This window comes from Sciurus vulgaris, assembly GCF_902686455.1.
Source record: "Sciurus vulgaris genome assembly, chromosome: 7".
NCBI classification, from domain to species: domain Eukaryota; kingdom Metazoa; phylum Chordata; class Mammalia; order Rodentia; family Sciuridae; genus Sciurus; species Sciurus vulgaris.
Genome location: NC_136467.1, coordinates 155,672,649 through 155,695,506, shown reverse-complemented (window position 1 = coordinate 155,695,506; position 22,858 = coordinate 155,672,649). Strand labels below are relative to the sequence as shown.

The 22,858-nt window shown below is 43.2% G+C and overlaps 6 protein-coding genes across 6 annotated transcripts; 4 read left to right on the top strand and 2 right to left on the bottom strand.

Annotated features, from left to right (window-relative positions):
• The first annotated feature begins 6,263 nt into the window (after positions 1–6,263).
• Positions 6,264–6,862, top strand: H2AC4 (H2A clustered histone 4). Its single transcript, XM_079147332.1, has one exon. The coding sequence runs from the start codon at positions 6,312–6,314 to the stop codon at positions 6,702–6,704; it is 393 nt and encodes a 130-aa protein (XP_079003458.1). The 5' UTR covers positions 6,264–6,311; the 3' UTR covers positions 6,705–6,862.
• A 121-nt stretch (positions 6,863–6,983) lies between these two features.
• Positions 6,984–8,226, top strand: LOC306665644 (histone H3.2). Its single transcript, XM_079147331.1, has one exon. It carries the CDS (start codon positions 7,757–7,759, stop codon positions 8,165–8,167), a length of 411 nt encoding a protein of 136 aa, XP_079003457.1. The 5' UTR covers positions 6,984–7,756; the 3' UTR covers positions 8,168–8,226.
• Positions 8,227–11,978: 3,752 nt separating this feature from the next.
• H4C2 (H4 clustered histone 2) lies at positions 11,979–12,401 on the top strand. The gene has a single exon (XM_079148238.1). The coding sequence runs from the start codon at positions 12,032–12,034 to the stop codon at positions 12,341–12,343; it is 312 nt and encodes a 103-aa protein (XP_079004364.1). The 5' UTR covers positions 11,979–12,031; the 3' UTR covers positions 12,344–12,401.
• A 4,827-nt stretch (positions 12,402–17,228) lies between these two features.
• On the bottom strand, positions 17,229–17,794 carry H4C1 (H4 clustered histone 1). Its single transcript, XM_079149081.1, has one exon. The coding sequence runs from the start codon at positions 17,770–17,772 to the stop codon at positions 17,461–17,463; it is 312 nt and encodes a 103-aa protein (XP_079005207.1). The 5' UTR covers positions 17,773–17,794; the 3' UTR covers positions 17,229–17,460.
• A 508-nt stretch (positions 17,795–18,302) lies between these two features.
• Positions 18,303–18,870, bottom strand: H3C1 (H3 clustered histone 1). The gene has a single exon (XM_079149079.1). The coding sequence runs from the start codon at positions 18,818–18,820 to the stop codon at positions 18,410–18,412; it is 411 nt and encodes a 136-aa protein (XP_079005205.1). The 5' UTR covers positions 18,821–18,870; the 3' UTR covers positions 18,303–18,409.
• Positions 18,871–21,309: 2,439 nt separating this feature from the next.
• H1-1 (H1.1 linker histone, cluster member) lies at positions 21,310–22,375 on the top strand. Its single transcript, XM_079149077.1, has one exon. It carries the CDS (start codon positions 21,346–21,348, stop codon positions 21,994–21,996), a length of 651 nt encoding a protein of 216 aa, XP_079005203.1. The 5' UTR covers positions 21,310–21,345; the 3' UTR covers positions 21,997–22,375.
• Positions 22,376–22,858: the final 483 nt, after the last annotated feature.

The following is a 22,858-nucleotide window of genomic DNA, read 5'->3' as shown; positions in this document are numbered from 1 at the left end:
AGTAAAGGAACATACTTGTCTCTGTGAAGAAACAGGAACCTAAAGAAGCATCTAAGCAAACCGGCCTTGCTAAGTTCCCTGGTGTGTTAACCATTAGCTCAGGCACTTTCGTCATTTGTACCTCAGGACTATCTGCTCTGCACCAAATTTATCATAATATGCCGGTTCCTCTGCTTCTTTAGAAGTAGCCTTTCTGAAGGTTTGCTCGTCACATCTAACTGTGTTTTCTTGTTTGTCTGCTATAACAACCTCAGCCAGAAACCTAGTGATGGGTGAGGAAAAAAAATTACTTTCTCCCCTATGATACACAAAGAAATTCTAATTTTATTATCCAGGACATTTTGGTGACTAGTGTTTCAGAAATTTCACCTTGTGCAAGTCTATACACAGTATATGAATATTTCATCAGAGATCAAGGTTTTGCTTTTGCTTTTGTATTATCCTTTTAAAATATGGAGAGTCTAATGACTATTTTAGTGATTCTAATGATTATTTCATTGTAGGAAAGTAGGTAACTTCCCTTCTTTGACTTTTCTTTTTTAAAAATTAGAAATCCTGTTACCATGAACATATGTTTTGATAATTGTCATACACTTAGATTGCTTTAGGGGACTTTTTAGAAGTGGATTATAAATCCAATGATACACAAACACTGTTTTAATACACATCTGCAATTTGCCTTCCTGAACAGGTGTTTATACTCTCCAAGTGTAGTCTTTTTGCTGGGAAGCCTTTTGACTGGTATCAGTCTAGAGAAGGCGCCAGGGGAATCTGCGTAATATGTGTTACTAAACAGCCTTTTTGTGCCTTTAGTTTCCAGAACATGTGCCTTCATACAATTTGCTACTCCAAGAGACTTAAGGCCTTTTATCCTTTGTCTTCTCAGGATTTTCATAATTTACAACCAATTCAGTGTATGAATTTTTGACTTCATTTGCTTCTTTGGGTCTCTGTTTCTTTGTGAAGGGTATCCCACTATATAAATCCTTATATTAAATAAATGTGTACATTTTTCTCTTGTCAATCTGCCTTTCCTCATAGGGGCCCCAGCTGAGAACTATGGAGAGTATAGAGAAAGGTATTTTTCCCACTCCTGAGGTTGCCATTTTATTTTTTGTTTTCTGGTGTTTTTGTGTTGTTTTATTTTCTAATTTTCTCTCTGCTATTCATGTCTCCATTCTCTATTTTTGCTGTCCTATGGATTAAATGTTTTCTTTAAATAATTCAATGATTTGTTCGTATTATCTTCTTTGTTTGGACTATCTTAAATACTTCCTTGACATACATTAATGATTGCATCAGCTAATGTTATAATTTCGTCCTCAACATAATTTTGAAAACTTAAAATAATCTTATTACCCATATTTTTGCATTTTCTGTTTTTCTTCCTTCCTTCCTATAAAGTACCAATCTGCTTTATAATTTCCTTTTGTTTTCAAGGACTTACTGTTTTCATTCTTCTTTGGAAAAGTATGCTGGCAAAAAACTTTTTTTCATTTTTCTGAGAACCTCTTCTCAGGCCTTAGCTTCCAGAGCTGCTAGGATTACAGGTGGGCACCAGCACAACCTGCCAATGTCCCTATTCATTTTTGAAAGACAAATAATTTCCAATTGGTTTTCTTTTAGCTCTTTTAAAAATGTGTTCACACTTCCTTTTGGCATATGTTTTCTAATAAGAAATTTGCTGAAATCAGTTTGAATTGAGTTTTGCCTTATAGGTAAGCTTTTTTTGTTTTGTTTTCTCTTGTTGCTTTCAAAATATTTTCTTTAATGCTTCTAGAAGGGTTGGTCCCCAATGTAGCTAAGTTCAGATATGGGGGTTCTGGATAATGATTGAATCATAAGAGCTCTGACCTCATCAATGGATTAGTCTACTACTGACATAATTGAATGGACTGTTGGGAGGTAGTGGAAGCTGTAGGTGGTGGGCCTAGGTGGAGGAAACTGGTCACTGGAGACTTGCCTTGGAAGGGCATATCTTGTGCCTGGCTCCTTCCTCTCTCAGCTTCCTTGTAGCCATGAGGTGAGCAGTTCTGCTCCACCACAACCTCCCTGCCATGATGTTCTCATCACAAGCCCACATTAACGGTGGGAAGCTACTGTGGATTGAAGTCTCTGAAGCTGAGAGACAGAATAAATCTTTCCTCCTTTAAGCACATTTTCTTTCTTCTCATAAATTTTGTTACAGCTATGAAAAGCGTACTAACACAATAGCAATCCTACCTTCCTCCACCTGTCAATGTCTTCTTGTGTTTATATTATATATAATGCTTAGGAATCGAGAGTTTTCTTTCTCTTTCCTTTTTTTTTTTTTTTTTTTTTTTTGCTCTGGGAATGGGTATCCAACCCAGGGCCTCCCACTGGTAGGCCAGGCTCTTCTACTGAGCTACATTCCCAAACTTATTTTATTTTTTATTTTGAGACAATCCTTCCTTAAATTGTTTAGGATGGGCTACATCATGTGATTCTCCTGCTTCACACTCCCAAGTACCTGAGATTACAGGTGTGCACCCCTACAACCAGCTAAGGATATCTAACTATTTGGCATGAAATTGAGAGAAATTGAATTAGATGTTTATATGCTTTTGAAATAACTTTCATGTATTGTTTCTATGTCATGATATGGGAAAGTAGATTTGCAGGTACTATTTTCAAGTTAATTTTCAAATTACTAACACCTCTAGAGACCTGCGGTCCTCTCTGTTTCCTTTTGTTGATCTAGATTTACTGACTTCCTTTCTTATACTTCCACATGACTGACGTTTGCACAGTGGCTGGATGACTTGTGCCATCTGGATTGTCTCTAAACAGTCCTTTATTCACTGAAGGAGTTTACATATCACTTCAAAATATGTTAATCTGGAAAATTATTTTGAGTTAAAGGCACTTGGAAATAGCACATACAAAAAGAACAATCTGATCTCAGATTAAACTCCCACATGCAACATTTCTTTCTGTTACTTGGGAGAAAGAAGATCTTCCTATCCTCCGATGGGATCAGGGAATCAAGGTCGAAAAAAAATATGTATAAACCCGCCTTGATAAGCTAACCCTCATCACCTGGCCACTTCTGCCCTAGTTCAAGTTCCTTTGTCTTGTCGTGTTTTCACAATTTACTACTCTGTCCAACTTTACATGTCCAACACAAAGTGTTTCTGAAGGCTTCTATGTCAAGTATAAAGCATTAAATAAGTCGATATGCTTTTATCTGGCCTATCTGTTATGACAGGGCATAACCAAGAACCAAGAATGTGTACAGGAAAAAATTTTCCTCCCCTATAATAACCTCAAGGCAGGCAAGATTTTTTTCAAGTGAGTAGGAGTCATATATTTTCATTACTTGTATTAAACAAAAAACAGATATTTCTTTCATTGTTTATGCAAACTAGGGGACAAGTTATTTTGCTTTCACTGCTCCTGGGTTGGAGTTATTATTGCTACGTTCCCTGTCACATTTGAATGGAATAGGTAACACCCAATATTTCTCTCCCCCATGCCCATTCCTCATTTTTTTCAAAAGCCTTTAGAATTTACTGATTTGTAGATACCAAGTGCTAGTTGCCTTATTTAACTCAAGGTAATGTGGCTGAGTCGAAAAATTTTTTGTTTTGTCCATGAAACAGAATAGAATCCTGATGCGGTAGCCATACAGCATCCTTCTTGTAGCCTCGGTATTTGAAGAAGCCCTTAATCTTACTAACCCTGTTCATTTTCACTGCACCAGATAAAAGCCTATTTGTTCAGTAAATTAAACAAGTTATAACTTGTGGCCCTTGGCTTCTGAGATCCCTCTGTTTTTTAATGCACGTGACATTTTACTGTTTTGCTCACCATGCTGGCTTCTTCACCCCATTAGGTGTGAATTCCAGTGTCTCCTTTGGCTGGTTCTGATCCTGCCCACCCCCTTCATACCCACTCTGTCTTTCCTCTATTTTTCTTGATAGCACTCATTACAAAAACACACTCTACACTTGTGCTCTGTACACTTTAACCTAATTGTGAGCCTCTGAGCAAGAACATTAGCACCCAGAAGTCACAGGTTGCTGTCAGCTTTGTCCACCATATTTCAGGCACCTAATATGGTCACTGGCATTTAGCAGGTGCCATTAAATGTGTGTTGAATCAATGTTGGATACACATATCCTTTATAAACTCTCCAGATTTTTCTATTCACAGTGGTCAGTCTTCTCTTCCTTGTGCTCTTGTATCCAAATCTTCATTTTGGATGCACATGACACACTGCTTATGTAATCACCACATACACAAGTCTTCCTTTCTCAAAAGATGGTCAACCTAAAATTGTCTTAAATATCTTATTGGTGGTGTTGATGGTGAAGACAATCATTAAAAATAAAAGGACTTTGACTACAATTAAAAGTCATAGGAATCAGAAGATATGAAAGAAGACAAACTGTTAATAGAAAATAAGCACCTTTTTTCTCCTGCCAGGTTCCCCGGAGCAAATCATGGTTCACTGACAACTTTCACTTAGGAGGAAATCAGAATTTATTTTCTCTTTTTCTTTTCTTTTCTTTCTTTCTTTCTTTTTTTTTTTTTTTTTTCTTTTTTTAAATTTATGTACTGGGTATTGAATCCAGGAATGCTCTACCATTAAACTATACCCCAGCCCTTTTTATTTTTTATTTTGAGACAGGGTCTCCCTAAATTGCCCAGACTGGACATGAACCTGCCATCATCCTTATTAGATCCTTAGGCCAATGTAACTCCATTTGAAAATCAGCACCTGCCCACCCAGGCATGACTTGACCTTCCCGATATGCCCACCCCCAAATAGTCCCTAATTACCAAAAACATAGCAAAGAAACCAAATAACAATCACAGGACTGGACAGGTTATTTTTTAACTACTCCATTGTACATGACTACATAGCTAAGAAGTCTTTTCCTGCCAGCTGCTGTACCTGGCAGACTCTTTCTGTCAATCAACCTTCACTTGAACTCAGAACTGGGTCTCTCCTGGATATTTGCACCAGCTACCCTAACACTCCTGATTTCCAGGTATTATGTATCTATGCAAGTTAGACTTTTCTTTCTTTCTTTTTTTTTTTTTTTTTTAATTTTAATTGATGAAAGAGATGGAATCCAGGGTCTCACACATGAGGCTACGGAAGTCTCTATCCCTGGGCTGCATCCCTAGCCTGCAGATTTCTCCCACCCGTGTTGAACAGCCAACTCAGGAATATGTTTTTTTCCATAAATTCCCCTTATCTGTCTAAAGAGGATCTATCATAAATTCCCTCTAGAAATCTCAGCAAACATGAAAGATGACGTGTACCATAGGAGAAGATATTGGAGGTCAACACAGTTCCAGGCACACTATCTTGTATCCTGAGGGTCCCTAACTCTTTCCTCAAAATCCTTAATTTCCCTGTGTACCCCCAACACCCTTGAAGAGTATAATAGCTTCTAGAGTTTACTGGGCTTCTTTCTTGTGCTGCCAGCATGCCTTTTCTCTGTTAATTGGCTGTTGTCAATTTATTTCATAGATTGAGTTATGAAGTCCTCAGGCAGTGGTGGAATGTATTCCCTCTCAATTAACAATTCCATAAATAGAAGGGTTACAGTGGAGACTGATGGAGAGTTTTCAGAAATAAGCAAAATTCTCCTTTGTAGCCAGAGGAGAAAAGAACTAAGGCAGAGTGTTGGGAATGGTACAGGAGCATGATGTGAGTTTTTTTCCAGTCAGGTGGTGGGAGTCCTTGGTGTCATTAAGTCAGTGTTATCCTTGGGCAAAGGAAATAAGTTTTTAAGATCTATCAGTTCTCCAGCCTCTAGAATGCAGTCCTTGTCCTGTTTTTCATTGTTCACGTAGTGACAGAAGAGTTGGGCTATAATAATGAATCATTTGTTCATTTTCTCTGTTTTCCCTTGTGAGATTTACGAGGTAAACTTTCCTGGCGTTCTGAAATAATACGGATTTCATTCCTTTGGAGAATTATAAATAGCAATCCCGGAAAGGAACTAGTGGCCCTAAGTCAGCAATGAACAGAAACACTCCAGCCCACTGCTCGTTTTAAGAAAATCGAATTGATGCAATTATTATTGGTTTTTGAAGGCTCATGAAGTATGAATGGTGATTGGATAAAACACAAACCTTACACTAGATGAATGAACTCTATGCAAATGAAGGATTCAAATCCTCATTGCCCATTGGGTAGTCGACATCAGCCAATAGGAGAACTCTACACAGCCTACCTCCAGTCAGTATAAATACGTCTCATTCGCTGTCTTTTATGGCATTTTATCTACCTTTTCTTCTAGAGCCGTTTTTCCTCTTCAAACTAAGGGATAATGTCTGGTCGCGGAAAACAAGGTGGCAAAGCCCGAGCCAAGGCTAAAACTCGCTCTTCTCGGGCGGGCCTGCAATTCCCGGTGGGCCGGGTGCACCGCCTGCTGCGCAAAGGTAACTACTCCGAGCGGGTCGGGGCCGGCGCGCCGGTCTACCTGGCGGCGGTGCTGGAGTACCTGACGGCCGAGATCCTGGAGCTGGCGGGCAACGCGGCCCGCGACAACAAGAAGACGCGCATCATCCCGCGCCACCTGCAGCTGGCCATCCGCAACGACGAGGAGCTCAACAAGCTGCTGGGCCGCGTGACCATCGCGCAGGGCGGTGTCCTGCCCAACATCCAGGCCGTGCTGCTGCCCAAGAAGACCGAGAGCCACCACAAGGCCAAGGGAAAGTGAAGTGTTGATTCCGTACAGGTCACTTCCAATTTTCCAAGAGCCAGAAAAACTAAAAACAAAAGGCTCTTTTAAGAGCCACCCACCATTTCTGATAAATGAGCTGTTATGCTTGGAATTAAGCGGTGCACATTAAGGTTTGGAGCTAAAACGAAAGCATGTTGCTTATACTCGTTGCTGTAAAAAATTTTAGTGTTTTGATATGTGGGAAGAAAACCGTGAATGGGGAAATGTAACCCTGCTTTTTTGCAGAAATAAAGCTGTTGGATATTGTAGGGGAGAAGGAAGCATATTTAATGTATTGAACCCCTCCTATTTAACCTACATTGCAGTCCGTCAGAGTAGGGCGAGTTAGACTATAACTTAGACCCCAAAAGGGACCGGAATATTGCTCTGTAAAGCAGCCCTAAGGTTAAATACTCTACGAAAAGCTGGGGAAACAGCTCTGATGGAGCACTTGCCTAGCGTGATCAAGTCCCTGGGTTCTATGTTCAGCTCAAAATAAAATCAGCAAAACCCAAATACGAAAATTTACGGCAATTAAGAGTAAAATGTATGCATCTTATACTTAATATACAACACTTATCCTCCAAAATCTACAGCACTTTTCCCAACTGCTCACACTATTTGTGTCATTCCCGTTAAATTTCATTTTAAATGATACCCACATGCAAGTTTCCCTGATGTCTTCAAGATATTTTAATAAGTCATTCTCTTCACCAGCAGTTATTGGGGATTTCCCTGTAGCTTTGTGTGCTCACCTTGTTTTGAATTTTGAGAGCTAAGAGATCGAGGTGTAATATTTTAGTCCACAATCGACAAAATAACAAAAGTATATGAAAATAGCTTCAGTGAAAAGCAGGACATCAGATTTATGCATCAACCTGTAGATAGCTCTTAATCCGGGAACCTGAGCAAGGAGATGGACCAATCCGGGCAAAGCGCGGGCACTTTTGAATGTTCTTGGGCCCAATAGCTAGTAGTCTGACTCTATAAAAACAAGGGTGGCTCTTAACATTCACAGAAGTCTCTGTAGACGATCCCTGCGCTTCCAGATGGCTCGTACTAAGCAGACGGCGCGCAAGTCTACCGGCGGCAAGGCGCCGCGCAAGCAGCTGGCCACCAAGGCCGCCCGCAAGAGCGCGCCGGCCACCGGCGGCGTCAAGAAGCCGCACCGCTACCGGCCCGGCACCGTGGCGCTGCGCGAGATCCGCCGCTACCAGAAGTCCACCGAGCTGCTGATCCGCAAGCTGCCGTTCCAGCGCCTGGTGCGCGAGATCGCGCAGGACTTCAAGACCGACCTGCGCTTCCAGAGCTCGGCCGTCATGGCGCTGCAAGAGGCGAGCGAGGCCTACCTGGTGGGGCTGTTCGAGGACACCAACCTGTGCGCCATCCACGCCAAGCGCGTCACCATCATGCCCAAGGACATCCAGCTGGCGCGCCGCATCCGCGGAGAGAGGGCGTAAGCAATTGAAGTTCGGCCCACTGTGAATAACCCAAAGGCTCTTTTCAGAGCCACCAAATTGTTTCACGGAGAGGAGCTGTGACAAGTTTGGTCCCAATGTCTCCCAGAACTATAACATGGTATTAAAATTCTTTTTTTCATGTTTTGTGCTTCTAAACCTATTCAAATCTAAAACTTTTCAGTTTCAGGTTTTCTTTTGTTTTTCCTTTTCCAGAGGTTGGTGATTAAATATTGGGAGGTTATTGGGCTGGAAATAGTCTGTATTTGAGAAGAAAAAAGTAACTTTCCCCTTAGAATTAACTTTTCGCAAAGGATTGTGGTTTTTATTGTATAGGTTTCACACCATATTTCTTAAAGCATAGAGCTACAGAGTAGTTAAGAATGAGAGCCAGTAATTTCAAAGACCTTGCTTAACTTTTTTTTTTTTTTTTTTTTGCTGACACATGCCTTATACATAACATTTTTTTTTTTTTTGTTTGCCTACGTTTCAGTTGTGAATGGATGCACTTAGGATAAAATCATTTTGACAGCAGTCAGCAAAACAAAATTAAACTTGAATTGTGCAGTGTACTTGTACTCCATTCCAGAATTGTAATAAAGGAATTTTTTGTTTAGTTAGAAAACTTTTTAGATTGATGAAAATGTGTGTGTGTGTGTGTGTGTGTGTGTGTGTGTGTGTGTGTGTGTGCGCGCGCACGCGCGTGCACGTTTGCGTGTTACATTTCATTTTTCTAGACTGCTACAAACCAACTGCCAGGGAGACATTTGTTACCCAAATGTGTCTGGTAGAGGCACCAGTACATGTTCTATGCCAACGTAAACTTGCCCTCATTTTCTTGGACCTAACCTGAAATACTTTGATAATTTAATTACAGCTGTGCTGGCTCTGATGTCCAATACTTGCCTTTTTTTTTGTTTATACATTTTCTTATCTGTAAGAAAAAAGTATTTTAGGTACAAAGTTTGACACGGTAGCTTTTAAAGAGAAAAAGTACCCATTATTTTCAGGATCAAATGAACATGCGGTACTAGCACAGCCTGAATATTCTCCCCGTACCCCCTTACCTTCTATACTCCCACACAGAAAAATGTGGATTCTGCTTTCAGTCTTCATTGACTTGAAATCTTCAAGAGTTTCACAGTGTCCAGAGAAAAAAGTTTGGCATAATTTTAGAATTTGCCCTTGCCAATCTCATGGTAGGAAGACTTGAGGGGGTACTCCCAGACTAGCATTCAGGTGGTAGCTTGCTCTGGGTCACATATCAGCGTTACTGTTCATGGTGTCATCTAAGACCGATCAGTTTCTCTATTATCATACAAATGTGGGTAATTTTCTTATAGGATTATCATTGAGATATGAGTCTATTTTCACACATTTAGCATTATAGAGATGATATTAATATTTCTGATCTGTGTATTGTTTTCCCTTATACCCTATGGTTTTTAAAGATTTGAGATAATCCATACTTTAGCTTGTGAAATTCCTTCTTATTTGGCATTAGTAAGTTGCATGGATTCTGCTCAGTTTAGAAATAAAATTTCAGCATATATTTAAAAATCAAGCAATGAAAGAAGTTCATATTCATGAAAGAAAATTTACTGAACATTTTACATAAAGAGTAGTGCTACCATTTGAATGTTGCATTAAGCATTTGTTTTGTACTAGGCAAATTATCAAGAAGGGCTGGAGAGCAAAGCGGGTGTTTAGTTTTGGCAGAAATACCACTTCCACTCCGCCACTTTTGCATAAGTATTATTTTCAGCTCAAGGTTCTTTAAAAGCAGATGAAGTAGAGCATTCTAATCGCCCCTCTTTTTCCTAAAACCAAAACAATTTCCATGTGAAAAATGCTGATGCTGTCCTTGTACCAAGAGAAAAGAAATATTCTTCAATAGGAAGTCAAAGCTGAGATGATTCTATACAAACAGACATCATTAAAATAATTTCCATATTCCATTAGCCTGGTCACATTGTTCAGACACTGTTAAATCTCTTCAACTTAGAACATTATTTCTTAAGACTTACCCGTCTCATAAAACTCACATGAAATAAATTTGTATTGCATTTGACTTGATAATTTGTTTTATGCCAAATTGTCAGACTCAGCAGGAAACCACAATGGGGATCAGGTGGAGTCTTGCTTCCCTCTAACTGTACAGATAACACACAGTAGGTGTTGGTTGTTTTCAAGGTCTTCAGCTAAACGTGGTTTTTCTTCTCCAGGTACCACAGAGTGATGTTACACTAAAGACCAAAGTTTACAGCTAATGCTGTTGGTATCTACAGTCAGTTTTGATTGGGGAGTCTTATATGAAAGAACCAAGATGCTCAGAAAATAGAAAGAAGTCAAGTTCAGGGTGTATTGGTCAGATGAGAATTCAGCAGTAGGACTTTCAGTTTCTGCAATTGAAGTGCCTAACTCCTGCTGCTTAATGAGTGTTTGAGGGGAGATTTAAAGCAACAAGAAGTCTATGAAGGTCTGGATATTTGAACTGCATTCTAGACACAGTTGTGGGAAAGTCAGAAGTATGTGATTTTTACTACACCTAGACAAAAAAAACAAAAACAGAAAAACCGAAAACAAATAAAAAACCCCAGAACATATTTTTTTGTCAATTACTTAAAAAAAAAAAACTCAGAATTTGTCAACATGTTGTATTTTATTACATGCTGTGATTTTTTTTTTAAAAACTTCACTAATACGTAAATACTTGCTGCTCCTGATTTAATGGTTGTAAGACACTGAAATTGATGAGCTCAGGGCAATATCCCACTTTCAGGCACCTTTTTTTTTTTTTTTTTTTTTGCGGTACTGGGGATCGAACTCAGGGCCTTGTGCTTGCAAGGCAGGCACTCTACCAGCTAAGCTATGTCCCCAGCCCTCAGGCACATTTTAAAAGCAAAACATGCTAACATTAACCATATTTATACAGCACTTCTTTGTGACAGTCTCTGTTCCAACATTTTACTTATGTTTTCTAATTTAAATTCTTACAACACTTCCATGAACTGTTATCTTTACTCGTTTTACAAATGCAGGGGGAGGCAAGATTACAAGGCCGCATACAAAGAAACATTGCCTTTTAATGAAAAAGAATGATGTTTGTGAGGCAAAACCCCACCTCCATCTTCTTAGGATTCTGGTTGGACAAGCAGAGTAAATTTACATGGTTAACAGGAGAAAGATATAGACATTTATTTGACAAGTTGTATGTGGTGTAAGAGTCCTAAGGAGATGATGATCCAAAGCAGTCCATTACTTATATACTGAACTGCGGTGCAGAATAAACTGAAACTATGACAAGGCAAAGGACTTTGAAGTAGGGTAATATATTGGGCAGAGAAAAGACAAAGTGTTAGTTTAACAGAATTTATTTGTACAGAATTCTCTTCGCCTCAGTTCCCATCCTTGATAAGAATGGTGCTTTTTTGTCAAGCTTAGGGAGATCTTTCACATGGGATTTCAACTTCTGCTTTGAAGAAAAAGAATGAAGATCAGGGTGATTTTTAAAAACTTTTTTTTAAATGAACTTTTATCCTAAGGATTCAATATATTTTTAACTCATTCAAGGACTTTATTAAAATATGAGCCCTTATTAAAATTCTTAGGGAAAGCTAGAGCTTCAGATTCAAATCCCCTCAGTCAACAAAAGGGAAAAACGATTCAAAAGCGAAAGTACGTTTGCTCTCCCTGTCGCTGGGTCACTGCCCAGTGAGGGGCGGGGCAAAGGTTCGGCCGCACCTCTTTGTCTCTTCCCGCTTACAGTTCTCAATGAGGTCCGCTTACGGCTTATAATTAGCCATGATAGAACTTGGCGTCTCAGTGTGCACGGTCTCTACTGTGACATCCTAGAGAGAACTAGCCATGTCTGGTCGCGGCAAAGGAGGCAAAGGCCTGGGCAAGGGCGGCGCCAAGCGCCACCGCAAGGTGCTGCGCGACAACATCCAGGGCATCACCAAGCCCGCCATCCGCCGCCTGGCCCGCCGCGGCGGCGTCAAGCGCATCTCCGGCCTCATCTACGAGGAGACGCGCGGGGTGCTCAAGGTCTTCCTGGAGAACGTGATCCGCGACGCCGTCACCTACACGGAGCACGCCAAGCGCAAGACGGTCACGGCCATGGACGTGGTCTACGCGCTCAAGCGCCAGGGCCGCACGCTCTACGGCTTCGGCGGCTGAGCGTCCAGGTTTCCACCTTCGCTTACGAATCTCAACCAAAGGCCCTTTTTAGGGCCGCCCACATTCTCGTGAAAAGAGCTGTACCTTTGGTTTTGCTTTCGTTGCCTATTGCGCTGTGCGCAGTGCCTATCCAAAGTGAGCTCCGCTTGCTTACTTCGGGGTTGGTGTCAGAACCTTGCTGGTCTCTGCTGACGTTCCGCATCTCTTGTAGCATAGCGTCGGGGCCTCACTTTGTCGCGGAGGAATCTGCACTGCCAAGACCACATGCTATGGTTCTGGTGGCGCAGTTCCCCGGGAAAGCAGGACAAGCTCGCTTTCACTTTTTTTCTTTGGTGTGTGTCGGGGGAGTGGAATCTGAAAGTATCATTCGCAGCTCGCAGGTGGGCGAACTGTCCTGGAAGTTGTTACCATTAATATGCCGGCTAAGTTTTTTTCTCTAGTACTTTGACCCCTTTGCCCTACTTTCCTTCCTGGATCGTCAGCGCTCAAGTTAGGCACCCGGCGTGTGTCCGCCCTCACTGCGAGTTCTCTCAGGCTCAGTCCTGCGGAGTAGTCACCCATGCAGCCATTGGTGCAAGGTTTGAAGGTGCCTTAACACTCACACTGCTCATTTCCAGCCATAGGCTGGGGAGTCCTAAGCTGTCCGCCTGAGTTGAGTTTGCAGATTTTTCACCTGCTAAACTCGAGGGTTCTATATGGTCTTTTGCCAACTTAGTGGCCCAGCCTGTGGCAGGGCCTAACCGTGAAGCAACTAAGGGGATAGGAAGCTCCCTCAGAATACCCATCTTCACAGACGCTCTTTCCAGCTCGTTCCTCTTCCTGTTAGTCGCAAAATTCAGTAGCTGATTGTTATGAAACTTTCGAACAGCACAACAAGGTTATGAAAAGTTAAAAGTTGCCCAAGTTAGAAAATTCACCCGAGTATTAAGTGTCTTTGGTTAAACACTTGGGAGAAATGTGCGGATGACTTCAAAAAGAAACTTGCGTGGTTACTTTGCAAACAGACCGTTTATCATGAATAGCGTGTGAAATAAGAGATTGAGGAGTTAAGTTCTGGGCTGGAAATTGAAATTTAGGCGTCATCAAAATACAGTCTGCCCTCCATATGCCTGAGTTAAAATATGGATTCGACCAACAGTGGATGGGAAGAAAAGTACTGAAAAAGTGAGGTCTTTCTCTCGTCATTATTCCCTAAATAAAACACTAACAACTACTTACACAGCATTTGCATTGTGTTGAGTATTATAAACCTTTTAGAGATAATTTAAACTATACAGGAGGGGATGCATGTAGTTTGTAAGCAAATGCTACGGTGTCATTGTACATAAGAGACTTCAGTATTTGCAGATTTTGTTATGGGAAAGGTGAGAGTCCTGGAAGGAATCTCTCAGATACCGAGGGAAGCTGCAAGTGGTGCTACTGGCTGAGATTAAGAATTCAAACACAATTTAGTGCAGCGATATTGTAATAATAAATGCAAATGAGTGCCAAAATTCATCAAAAGGAATGTGATAAATAACATATGGTCTCGATCTCTCAAATGAAACAGTGCAGACCCACTAAAGAATGAAGTTGGGGCGGGGATAAAGTACAGTTGGTAGTCTTGCCTTGCCTGCACGAGGCCCTGGGTTCAGTCCCCACCATAAGAGAGTGAAGCAGTCCTAGAGTGTGTGCTCTGGTGTGTACCTTGCACCTCTTCATGGTTCTTGGCAATAGCAGTCAGTCTCATCACTTGCATGTCCTGTGTTCTATGAAATATTTTCATATTCAGAATAAGTCCCAGTCCTGAGAAGACTCTTCACTTGGACCTGCAGGTGCCCAGTGGGTGACTGGAACAGGGTAAATGGCTTGAAATCTCTGCCTTCGGATTGTGTCTGTCTCCTTTGCGGCCTTAGCCTTTGGGACAGATTTCTACTCAGTTCTGTATATGGACATGCTGATCAATGGAGAAACATCTTGTCCATAATCATTTGCAGGGCTGACTTGCCCAGTCTCTCTTTCCTAGTTCAAGGATGAAAGCACCAACACAGCTGCTTCAATGACCTCACTCACCTAGGACTCCAACTTCACTATCATCTAACTTCCATGTTAAATGACACACCTGCCAGCTGCCGTGCGGGAAGGAAAAGCAGTGATACCCTGGTTCTGGGAATCTTTGCCTATTCTAAGAAAATCCATGACTATCTGCCTTTTTATTAGTCCATCTCTCATTACTCTTAGCCTGTGTTGGTAACTCAGCAACCCATAATAGTTGCGAAGTTGATTTCTGAGCAAGGTCCTCGCTTCTCAGTCCTTTGGCCATTTAGTTTCTTGGCTTTACAACACTAAACAGAGACCATCCCTATTTGCGAGTCTCCCCTATGGAGGTAACACAGTAATCACTAACTAAGTTTTTTGCTTTCTCTCTTGACTCTACTCCCCTGGAGTTTTTTTGATTTTTGTTTTTCTTTATCCAACAGCAAGATGATTGTTTTACAAGGTGTCATGTCAATCTACTTTCTGCTTGGAAAATTCCAGTGGCTTTACATCATTTCCATATAAAAGCAAGTGTCTTTATCACAGCCTACAAGCAGGGTGACAGTCATTTCAGTTTGCCTGAGTTTTAGGGGATTTTTCAGGATGTGGAACTTCCAGAGCTAAAATCTGGAAAGTCCGGATCAAACCAGGATGTGGTCAATCTACCCAGCAGGCCCTACCAAATCTGGATCCTGGCTGTGCTCTGACCTCATTCTATATCACTTCCCCCTCCCCCACCTTTCTCTGATTTGTTTTTGAAATGGACCAAACATTCCCAGAGTCAGAGTCTTTATACTTCCATGTTTTTCTTCCTGAAACTGTTTTATCTTAGGTATCTGCAAGGTTTTAGTCCTCATTTCATGCAAGCCTCTACTTAAATTACCCAATTTATGAAAGAGACCTCCCTTGACCACCCTTTGTAAAAAATACCCTTTCCTGCTCATTTGTAACCTAGCATGTGTGAATATGTGAGATTGTCTGCATGCTATTTTCTCTATAATAATACATATAATTTTTTTCTTTACTGTTTGTTTCCCGGACTAGACTATAATTTCTTGAGAGTGGGACATTGTTTTGTACCTGAAGTATCCTTAGCACCTAGAAGAGGGGTAACAGCTAATATACAGCTTCTGAAGGTTTTTAAGTGAATGCATGCATGAATCTTCCACAGGAGTCCCCAGGCCTCCACCAGGCCCACCAGAGCTGCCACAGTTGGATTCTCCTACCAGCATGGCAGTTTCTCTCTGGTTTCGGGGGATGAAGCAGAGGCTGTAAATACGGCAAGAATTGCACAAAAGGACTGAGGAAGGCTCAGAGGTTTCTACTTACAGCGGAGGTGGGTATGACTAAATGAGTCCCTATTAGCAATGCTATCAAATAAAAAAGCCAGGCAGACCAGAAGAGAAGCAATCACATCCTCCATATACACTGCCTGTGTCATTCTTCACTGACTGGTCATTAAGAGGGGAAATTCTAATTTGTTCACTGATGATCCCAATTGCCTGTAATAGCACTGGCATATTGCCTAAGGCCAATAAGTGTCTCTTGATGGATACCAACAAAGAAGGACATAAAATGACCACCTTCCCAACCAGGCCCATATTTTCTCCCGACTCAATTCCTGAAACCCTCCAGATATAGCTATGAATTCTCTCCATTGTCTGTTTTTAGTTAAGCCAAGCTTCCTCATTCCTCCTCAAAAATCTTATAAAATCTTTCCATGCTCAGATGGAAAACAGGACCCCCAAATCAAAGTGACATTCAGTCATGCCTGAAGTCAGCCCCCTACAAAAATGATACCAAAAGGAACTCAGTGAGAGAAGCATTTGAGTGTCTCTTCAGATGAGAGTAAGATGTTTCTCATTAGCCAATATCAAGTGAGTATGCATCCCTTTTCTAGCTGAATCTGAAACCTGATATGTTACTTGAACAGAACCCCATCAGAGACACCCTTGAATATTCTGTGGCTACAGTGACTGACTGGAAAATCCACACTTTTGAGTCTAGCTTAGGAGGACACTCACAGGTCAATAGCGTCTGTCTTTACCAACCTCATCTGCTACCTCCCAGGCTGCCTGCCACTGCTACACCTAAACATACAGATACTCATCCATATACAAATGCATACCCAAACACACACAACACACATCTATGTATTCATCTGTATCTAGATGTATATATGGTGTGTGCGCCACATCTACAGACATATATACACAAAATACAAATCTACATCTAGATCTATATATAGACAAAACGTATCTAGATATAAAATGTATATCTAGGTCTATATATAAGCATACACACTTATGAAAACTGGAAACTATTTCTATTGAGAGATAGTTACACATACACATACCGTAAAATTCACCCTTGTGTACAATTCATGAATCTGAGTGTATTTAGCTCAACCACCATGACAAATTTTAGAGGACACTTTCATCCACCCTTTCATTCTTCTGTAATGAAGATAAAGTATAGGTAACTGCAGAGGGATGCGTTGACAGAGAGGAGTTCTTCCTCCTTAAACCCTGATTTTGATCTCTCCTGAACACAGCATTCTGTGTATGCTGGCAGCCTAAATTTGCTTTTTTTTTTTTTCAACAAGACATCACTGTATTGGTGGCGACAGTTTCAACATAATTCAGCATGATTGAGGGATATCTAAATGTCTTTTATTCCATAATCCACAAAAGATTTTCTCTAAAACGGCTTTCCATTTTGCGGTTTACCCAACCCCCTTCCCAGTCCGCCGGGAACCACATTAGGTCATCAGTTCTGATTGGCTGACACCCACGGATATGCTTCGTGATAGGCTTATGTTTCTCTTTGTTCGCTGGTAACTGACTCAAGTACCTTACACAATCCTTGGTTCTTTTTCGTTTTTTGTTTTTTTTTTTTTTTTTTTTGTCCTATTCGTATCCAAGTAGGGAGGACAAGCTAAGCGGGCGAAATACTTAGCTTTGCTTTCGTTGTCGGCTTCCTTTGTCCTCAGGCCTATGCTACAATACATTGCATTACCACAGCTCTTTCTTTGAATAGTTGGGCGGCCCTGAAAAGGGCCTTTGGTTGAGATTCGTAAGCGAAGGTGAAAACCTGGACGCTCAGCCTCCGAAGCCGTAGAGCGTGCGGCCCTGGCGCTTGAGCGCGTAGACCACGTCCATGGCCGTGACCGTCTTGCGCTTGGCGTGCTCCGTGTAGGTGACGGCGTCGCGGATCACGTTCTCCAGGAAGACCTTGAGCACCCCGCGCGTCTCCTCGTAGATGAGGCCGGAGATGCGCTTGACGCCGCCGCGGCGGGCCAGGCGGCGGATGGCGGGCTTGGTGATGCCCTGGATGTTGTCGCGCAGCACCTTGCGGTGGCGCTTGGCGCCGCCCTTGCCCAGGCCCTTCCCGCCCTTACCGCGACCAGACATGATTACCCAAAAAGAGAACCAACAGCAATTGAGCCTGTAAAGCACAGCCGATCCTTATATACCTACCTCCCCTTCTTCCCCGCCCCCAGCAAATGTAAAGAATGGAAAGCGCGCAGGCGGGAAACGTGACGCATACACTCCCCTCCCCTAGCCCCGCCTCCAAGCCCCCGGGAGCAGGGAGGGAAGGGGCAGTCCCGGAGCCGGCTCTACCACCCGCCACAGGTGGTTATCGTGCTTGCAGGAACTAGATTTAGTATTTAGTAAACTCATTAACAGCAAAAACAATCTTATAAGTAGGAGAAAACCTTGAAATTGGAGGTCTTTAAACAGGTTTGAAATTTTTAATCGTAAAGGCATGATAGGGGGAACTTGTTTATATATGGTGCAAAACCCAGTTTGGGGGTCTTAAATTTATCTATCCCCATGTTTTATTTCCCTAAGTGGTCATTTCTCTGGCCTTAGCAATGCATTTGTTTACATTCTTAACGGCGGCACACTAGGAAAACGTGGCCTAGTGCAGAATTTACACTTACTCAAGCGTATGGTCCACTGAATGAAGTGTTTTTTACAGCTATTTTGTTTGAGAATATGGGTGGCTCTGAAAAGAGCCTTTGGCGAAAATGAAGCTAGGATCTAGTTACGCCCTCTCCCCGCGGATGCGGCGCGCCAGCTGGATGTCCTTGGGCATGATGGTGACGCGCTTGGCGTGGATAGCGCACAGGTTGGTGTCCTCGAACAGCCCCACCAGGTAGGCCTCGCAGGCCTCCTGCAGCGCCATGACGGCCGAGCTCTGGAAGCGCAGGTCGGTCTTGAAGTCCTGCGCGATCTCGCGCACCAGGCGCTGGAACGGCAGCTTGCGGATCAGCAGCTCGGTGGACTTCTGGTAGCGGCGGATCTCGCGCAGCGCCACGGTGCCGGGCCGGTAGCGGTGCGGCTTCTTGACGCCGCCGGTGGCCGGCGCGCTTTTGCGGGCGGCCTTAGTGGCCAGCTGCTTGCGTGGCGCCTTGCCGCCGGTGGATTTACGTGCAGTCTGCTTAGTACGAGCCATTTTAAAAAGGAACCAGAGGACCCAACAGCGCAGGAAATGTCGGTCAGCCGCATTACTAATACTTATAGTATGTAAAGTGTAGCGATTGGATGATTAGAAATGTTTTACTCTCACGTCGCAGGCTCTGATTGGTTTATTTTCAAAGTGTACAAAAAAGTGCAGTTTCATTGGCTACTAGGTTCTATGCTCTTTTAAGTTTTTTTTTTTTTAACTTTCTTCCTCTTTCATATGCGATCCTCATAATCTCAAAGCATACTTTTACCTATTTATAAATCATACCCTGATTTTCATGGTACTTTAGTTCTCCAGTTTTTAACCTTCAGTTCCTGGGGAGTGTTCCGATTAAGTGAATATTGCTAATCCTCTCCCTCGTATTGTTCTTTACATTCCCTGCTGTGTGCCTGATTTCTGGTTAGTTTCTGAAACCTTTAGGGATAAAGTGATTCCTTCAGTAATATCTTAGTTGACCAACGGCCTCCACTGAAACATTCAAAGCATAATCTCACGCAAAGTAAAATTATATTATTTCTCACAAGCGGTTTTGTCATTGACCTCTTTTTGTTATGTGTCATGCTTTTCTGAATTCTATGCTTGGTGCTTTCTGAAGCTCTTATGTGTCCTAAAACCCATCGCTTTACCAGGTGGGAAATGGCGGTGGCCCGCGGGTCCAGCGCTGCCACCACCTACACTGTCGCGCTGCCTACCCACCCAGCTTGAAGTTGTAGCCCCTTGTGAAGCAGGTGGTAGACCTAGCTCAAGAGAAACTGGAGCACACACTGGAAAGAGCATAATTTACCCTTGCGAGTTATGCCTCAAACATTAAAGCGTTTACGGCTGCTTTAACAGGAGGTTGTACTTTGTCATTTTTCCACACAGCCATTTAGAAAGCAGATCCAGCATCCTTCATTTGTGTGGAGGGCTCACAATCTGAAGCCACACACCAACACAATGGAAACAAAGAAACTATTATTTGAATAAGAAAGCAGTGTAGAAACCGGTTCTCAGTCAGAGAATTCGTAGTCTTTCAGTTTTAAAAGCTGCATTTTATTAGATGTTTTGTTTATTACACTAAGAAAGGCTTACGTTTTTCGAAAAGAGTTCCTTAACAAAAAAGACTTACAGTCTGTGTACTGTGCGCTTTGCAATTGACTATTCCTTTTAAGGTAGGATGCATACTTTTGTTTCCAGTTGCTGTTCCTAAGTCTTAGAACTCACATAATGTATTTGGAAACACAGCTTCTCAATAAAATTAGGGACAGTAAAAACTGATGAAGATGGACACAATAGGAGCCTGGGACGGGTACATGATTTTGTACCTTAAAGGCAAAGGGAAATCTCAGGGTCACTAGGCCGGCGCGGACTTGTTTGAAAACTGCAACATTGAGCGCGGGAATGAGAAGTCACTGCATGTTCCCAGGGGTGCGTGGGCCATTACCCAGGGTAGTGTTGTGGAAAAGGATGTCAGTTTAACAGTATTTTATTCTCCCTTTAGTTTATAGCCATTGGTTCTTAATGCGAAATCGTTTTAGCATGCAAATGTCTTTGAATATTTACTGTCATACGCAAATTAAAGGGAGATTGCCTTGAAATCTTAGCTCAGAGGTGTGCCCTCTTGTTTTCACACAAAAGGGCCCTAACCTCTTGAGACAATGCCTTTCAGGGAACCGCTTAGTCCTAGCGCCTACTGATAGCGTCACGTAGGTTGGATCGTGAGCCCCATAAATCTGTGCTGCATACGAGGATGGGCGGTGTGTCGCTGTCGCTAGATGCGCTGACAGTGGACACAGGTTGTAAACCTCCCGTTTGAGATATTGTGTGAGGATGAAAGGGCACCAAGAACTCGTGAAGCGCATGGACTGCGGGAGTAAGTTGCAACTGAATAAGTTGCATATTGTTCCCGCACGCGCCGTATGGTAATTGCGTTTAGTGAACTCTGGAGTTTCCGACGACTCATTCTTTGACCAAAATACCTGCAAGGTGTGCAGTAGACAGCTTTTCATCTTTGTAAGAATACAACGGCTCGGATGAGAACCCGCCCCAAACCTGCAAACAAGGCCTCGCCTTCCTCTCGCTCCCCCAGTATTCTACACGCGACCCTTTACATAAAGGCGAGAAGCGAGCATTCCCGGCAAAGCGCCTTCTGGTAGTTTGAAGTGAACCTCCCCGGATTTTCTGATGGCCTCGCTTACAAACGGCACCCCCTCTCCCACAAAAGGAGCTGCTTTCTGAGAGAAGCGGCACCCTTTGATGTTATTGGGCGGTGCAGCCCAACCCTGCTATGCCTAAAACTCCCATCTCAACCAGGCGACAGAGGCGGCTTTAAGGGTGTCCTTGAGCGCGCAGAGGGAAGCCCGGCACCCCGAGGCAGGGGGTTAGCGGCGGCGCGCGGAGTTAGGTGCGAGGGGCGGGCGCCCGCGTGCACCAATCACCGCGCAGCCCTGCTCTATAAATAGGCAGCGCAGGCCGCTCGCGGCCTCCGCTCTGCCAGGTCTTGCCAGTTCCTTTCTTCCATAGTAGCTGTCGCCATGTCCGAGACGGCGCCGGCCGCCCAAGCCGCTGCGGCTGCTCCGGAGAAGCCTTTGGTTGGCAAGAAGGGAAAGAAACCTGCCAAGACCGCGGCGATCGCCAAGAAGAAGCCTGCCGGCCCCTCGGTGTCGGAGCTGATCGTGCAGGTGGTCTCGTCCTCCAAGGAGCGCAGCGGCATGTCCCTGGCCGCGCTCAAGAAGGCGCTGGCGGCCGCGGGCTACGACGTGGAGAAGAACAACAGCCGCATCAAGCTGGGCCTCAAGAGCCTGGTGAGCAAGGGCACCCTGGTGCAGACCAAGGGCACCGGAGCCTCGGGCTCCTTCAAGCTCAACAAGAAGGCGGCCTCCGGGGAGGCCAAGCCCAGCGCCACGAAATTGGCAGCAAAAGCCAAGTCCGCGGGCTCTAATAAGAAGCCCAAGAAGCCTGCAGGGGCCGCTGTTAAGAGGAACGTCAAGACTCCGAAGGCCAAGAAGCCGGCAATGGCCAAGAAGTCTTCCAAGAGCCCCAAAAAGCCTAAGGTGGTGAAGCCAAAAAAGGTGGCCAGGAGCCCCGCGAAGGCTAAGGCTGTGAAGCCCAAGGCGGCCAAGGCGAAAGTAACCAAGCCAAAGACTGCTGCTAAGCCCAAAAAGGCAGCGCCCAAGAAAAAGTAAAGCGGTTCTGGCTGGAAGCGTATTCCAGTAACCCAACGGCTCTTTTAAGAGCCACCTACGTGACTCGGGAAAAGAGCTTACACACTGACCAAGGGTGTTGGGTTGCCACAGGGTTGTTTTGAGTTACATTACTGTGGCCGCTAGTGCAATTCTTTTGGGTTTATTGACCATTTTTATAGGTTGTCCAGGGATTTGTTGGCTTGTACTAGCTCTTTTCATTCCTTTTGTCTTAAACCTCAGAGGGTTGAACTGGATAGAGTGTGGCTGGGGGTGGTCCCTCGGGATGTGACAGGTATATACTTTTTTCTGGGCCCTGTGGATTACACTCCCTCAACCATGATGATGTTCTGCCTCACCTGGAACCCCAATGAGCGGAGCCCTCAAGTGACATTTCCCTACTTAGAATTGTCAGCTCTTGGTCACAGCAACGAAAAAATGGAACCAAAACACTACGTGTGTTGCAGTTTTTAAATTTGACTTTTTCCTGTATTTTCTATGATGATGTATTTCCCATTTATATGCATAATGTGCATTAGATACCTGTGGTTTTTAAAACACTGTTTTAGCATAAATTCTCACGGCTTTAGGTTTCCAGTTTTGGTTAAGAAATTATACACCACTCCCCTTAGTTTGCAGTCTCCTAGGTTTTCTTTAAAGATTTTTTGCTGTTTAAAATTTTAGTCTCTAATCCAGCTAAAATTTATATTGCTAACAGAATCTGTGTTTACATTTTCGCAGGACGGGCAATTGTTCCAACACCATTTATTAAATACTTCAGCCATTTTCCCAATAAGCTGAAGTCTTACCTAATAGAATTTTATTCTGTTTCTACTGATCTCTCCATGTACGTGTCTTAATTTCA

Coding starts and splice junctions, on each gene's coding strand:
- H2AC4 (XM_079147332.1), top strand. CDS start 6,312: ATGTCTGGTCGCGGAAAACAAGGTGGCAAAGCCCGAGCCAAGGCTAAA.
- LOC306665644 (XM_079147331.1), top strand. CDS start 7,757: ATGGCTCGTACTAAGCAGACGGCGCGCAAGTCTACCGGCGGCAAGGCG.
- H4C2 (XM_079148238.1), top strand. CDS start 12,032: ATGTCTGGTCGCGGCAAAGGAGGCAAAGGCCTGGGCAAGGGCGGCGCC.
- H4C1 (XM_079149081.1), bottom strand. CDS start 17,772: ATGTCTGGTCGCGGTAAGGGCGGGAAGGGCCTGGGCAAGGGCGGCGCC.
- H3C1 (XM_079149079.1), bottom strand. CDS start 18,820: ATGGCTCGTACTAAGCAGACTGCACGTAAATCCACCGGCGGCAAGGCG.
- H1-1 (XM_079149077.1), top strand. CDS start 21,346: ATGTCCGAGACGGCGCCGGCCGCCCAAGCCGCTGCGGCTGCTCCGGAG.